The sequence below is a fragment of the Equus caballus genome, chromosome 24 (assembly GCF_041296265.1).
Source record: "Equus caballus isolate H_3958 breed thoroughbred chromosome 24, TB-T2T, whole genome shotgun sequence".
Taxonomy (NCBI): domain Eukaryota; kingdom Metazoa; phylum Chordata; class Mammalia; order Perissodactyla; family Equidae; genus Equus; species Equus caballus.
In genome coordinates this window covers 13,829,812-13,833,064 of record NC_091707.1, presented here as the reverse complement: position 1 = coordinate 13,833,064, position 3,253 = coordinate 13,829,812, and the positions used below count along the sequence as shown (strand labels likewise).

General features: G+C 38.7%; 1 protein-coding gene across 1 annotated transcript; it reads left to right on the top strand.

Annotated features, from left to right (window-relative positions):
* Positions 1-1,283: 1,283 nt before the first annotated feature.
* Positions 1,284-2,222, top strand: OR2L5O (olfactory receptor family 2 subfamily L member 5O). The gene has a single exon (NM_001391180.1). It carries the CDS (start codon positions 1,284-1,286, stop codon positions 2,220-2,222), a length of 939 nt encoding a protein of 312 aa, NP_001378109.1.
* The last annotated feature ends 1,031 nt before the right edge of the window (positions 2,223-3,253 follow it).

The following is a 3,253-nucleotide window of genomic DNA, read 5'->3' as shown; positions in this document are numbered from 1 at the left end:
ATGGGGATTTACTTTGACCAAAGCATTGGGAAATTAAATTAGGAGGCAGAGGAGAATGACTTTACATGAATGATATTTGGCAATAAGGATTCATTGTAGATTTCTGAAAAGAAGAAGGAAATAATTATACTTGACATCTAAAAAGCTTGATTTGGCAAGCTTTTTGAGGAGAACTCAAAAAGGGAATATAGACCTGTAACATGAGCTGATAGGCTACTGCAGTTGCGGAGGTATTAGGGCTTAAATATAAAAGAAAAAAATCATCCCCTAAGGTTCACAAAAATGTATTTACATATAAGTCTATAATTTACGTATTTACATTAATTTTCTATGCATACATTTAAAGTATGAGCTCTGACTTTTGCAACCGAAAATTCGGTCTCTGAACCCGATGCCAGTCCAAATAACAAGAACAGAGTCTTGAGTGGAAGAGGAAAGTTTTTACTATGCCAGGCACAGGGAGCAAAGCAAGGGCTCATGCCTCAAAAATTGCTAGCTCCCTGATGAGGAATGGGTAGGGAGATTTATTTGGGGTTTTGGGTAGGGGACGGGGCACATGTAGCTTGTGCAGGTCAGTGTTTTCCCACCAGCCTGCTTTTGGCCTTGAGAGGCTGGTTGCAGCGAGGCAGGTGATGGTGAGATAGGAGGATGGCAGGTGGGTGTCCTTCGCTGTTGTCTTGGTCTTCCTGTTTGAGGTGCGTTCCAGTGCCAGGAGCCAAGGAGTTGAGGTCTGGGAAGCCTCCGCTCCTTGATATTCTTGAGACAGCAGCTTTCCTGGCAAACTTAAAGGACACGATTAGCTAAACTTTAGTGTGCCTCCAACTCCAGGCCACCTGGGCTTTTAACAATTTGTAACTCCCATTGAACTGTAAAGCTCATGAAGTCAAAGTTTAAAGAGACAGCTATTTACATATGAGTGGAGCTAGAGCAGCAGGAAAGGGGGTAGTGGGTTTTACCTTTAAATCCATATATTCTGGGTTCAATGTGGGAGAACTGATATCAGGGCTGATGTTAAGAGCCTGTAACACTTTGATAGTATCTGGAATTATGTAGGGAAATAAAATAACTATATCCTAATAAATTCATTAGAGAAATATGTTATTCTTAAAAATTCACAGACTTCTATTAAATACTTTGGCCATAGATGTTTGCTTCACCAAAATTTTTTCATGAGGTAAAAAGTGGGATTTTTTTTTCAGAATAGGCAATTTTGTTCTTCGTTTAAGATCTGTATTCTAATTTAATGTTGCATCTGTCTTTAGGAAAAACTAAATGAGTACTCCATGGAAAATTCCAATCAGACATCTACTGATTTCATCTTATTGGGGTTGTTTCCATCGTCAAGAATTGGCCTGCTCCTCTTCATTCTCACTGTTCTCATTTTCCTAATGGCTCTGTTAGGCAAGCTGTCCATGATCCTCCTCATCCCCCTGGACACCCATCTCCACACACCCATGTATATCCTACTCAGTCAGCTCTCCCTGATGGATCTGAACTACATCTCCACCATTGTCCCCAAAATGGCTTCCAATTTTCTGTTTGGAAACAAGTCTATCTCTTTCATTGGGTGTGGGCTTCAGAGCTTCATCTTCTTGACTTTAGCAGGTGCGGAAGGCTTATTATTGGCCTCTATGGCATATGATTGTTATGTAGCTATCTTCTTTCCTCTCCACTATCCCATCCATATGAGCAAAAGAGTGTGTGCGGCGATGATAATAGGATGTTGGATAATGGGCTCTATCAACTCTTGTGCCCACATTGAATATGTCCTCCATATCCCTTATTGCCATTCCAGGGTCATCAATCATTTTTTCTGTGATGCCCCAGCCATGTTGACTCTGGCCTGTGTAGACACCTGGGTCTATGAGTACACAGATTTTGTGAGCACCACCCTCTTTCTTGTGGTCCCTTTTATTGGCATTGCATGTTCCTATGGCCATGTTCTCCTTGTTGTCTACCGCATGCACTCAGCAGAAGGGAGGAAGAAGGCCTATTCCACCTGCAGCACCCACCTGACTGTGGTGACTTTCTATTATGCTCCCTTTGTTTACACTTATCTATGCCCAAGATCCCTCCGATCTCCAACAGAGGACGAGCTTCTGGCTGTCTTCTACACCATCCTGACCCCACTGCTCAACCCCATCATCTACAGCCTGAGAAACAAGGAGGTGATGGGGGCCATAAGAAGAGTGGTTCAGAGAATCAGCTCTGTGACAAAGTAGATAAACTATGTATGTTAGTCACTGAGATTCAGTTAAACATCAATTCAGCTGTGTCCCATCACAAAGAAAAATAGTATTCCATGCCTAGAGTGAAGGAACTGAAATTAATGTAGACAATTTAAAAACTTGAGATTCCACAAACTAATTGTATATTCTAAGCCAGCATTTATGCTAACATGTGTAAATGAAAATTCAAAATACTTAAACTGATTATACCTTGCAGCGTGCAAGTTTTACAAGAATTTTTGGTCTCCCAATATTAGTAAATTAGCATGAAAGAACAATAGATGGTTAAGATGCTCCTAGTCTAATTGGAAACAAAATATTTTATTTATTTGTATAATAATTTATCCATTTTTCCAGCTTTATTGATGTACAATTGACAAAATTGTATAATTTTAAGGTGTGCAATGTGATGATTTGATATACATATATATTGTGAAATCATCACCAAAATCAAGCAAATTAACATATCTATCATCTTACATAGTTACTTTTTATCGGTGAGAACAGCTAAGACCTACTCTCTTAGCAAATTTCAAGTATATAATACATTATTCTTAACTATAGTCACCCTATTCTAATTTAGAATTCCAAAACTTTTTCATCCTTTATATCTGAAACTTTATCTGCTTGACCAAAATGTCCCCATTTCTCCATCACCCAGCCCCTGTTAAAAACCATTCTACTCTGTGCTTCTAAGAGTTTGACTATTTTTTATTCCATATGTAAGTGAGAATATGATGTGTTGTCTTTCTGTCTGGCTTATATTACTTAGAATAATGTCCTCCAGGTTTATCTATATTGTCATAGTGACAGGATTTATTTCTTTTATAAGGCTGAATAATATTCCATTGCATATGTATTTACCACATTTTCTTTATCTATGCATCCATTGATGCACACTTAGGTTGTTTTCATGTCTTGGCTGTTTGGCTCTTGTGAATAATGCTGCAATCAACATGGGAGTGCAAATACCTCTTTGACATAGTGATTTTATTTTCTTTGGATATATACACAGAAGTGAGATT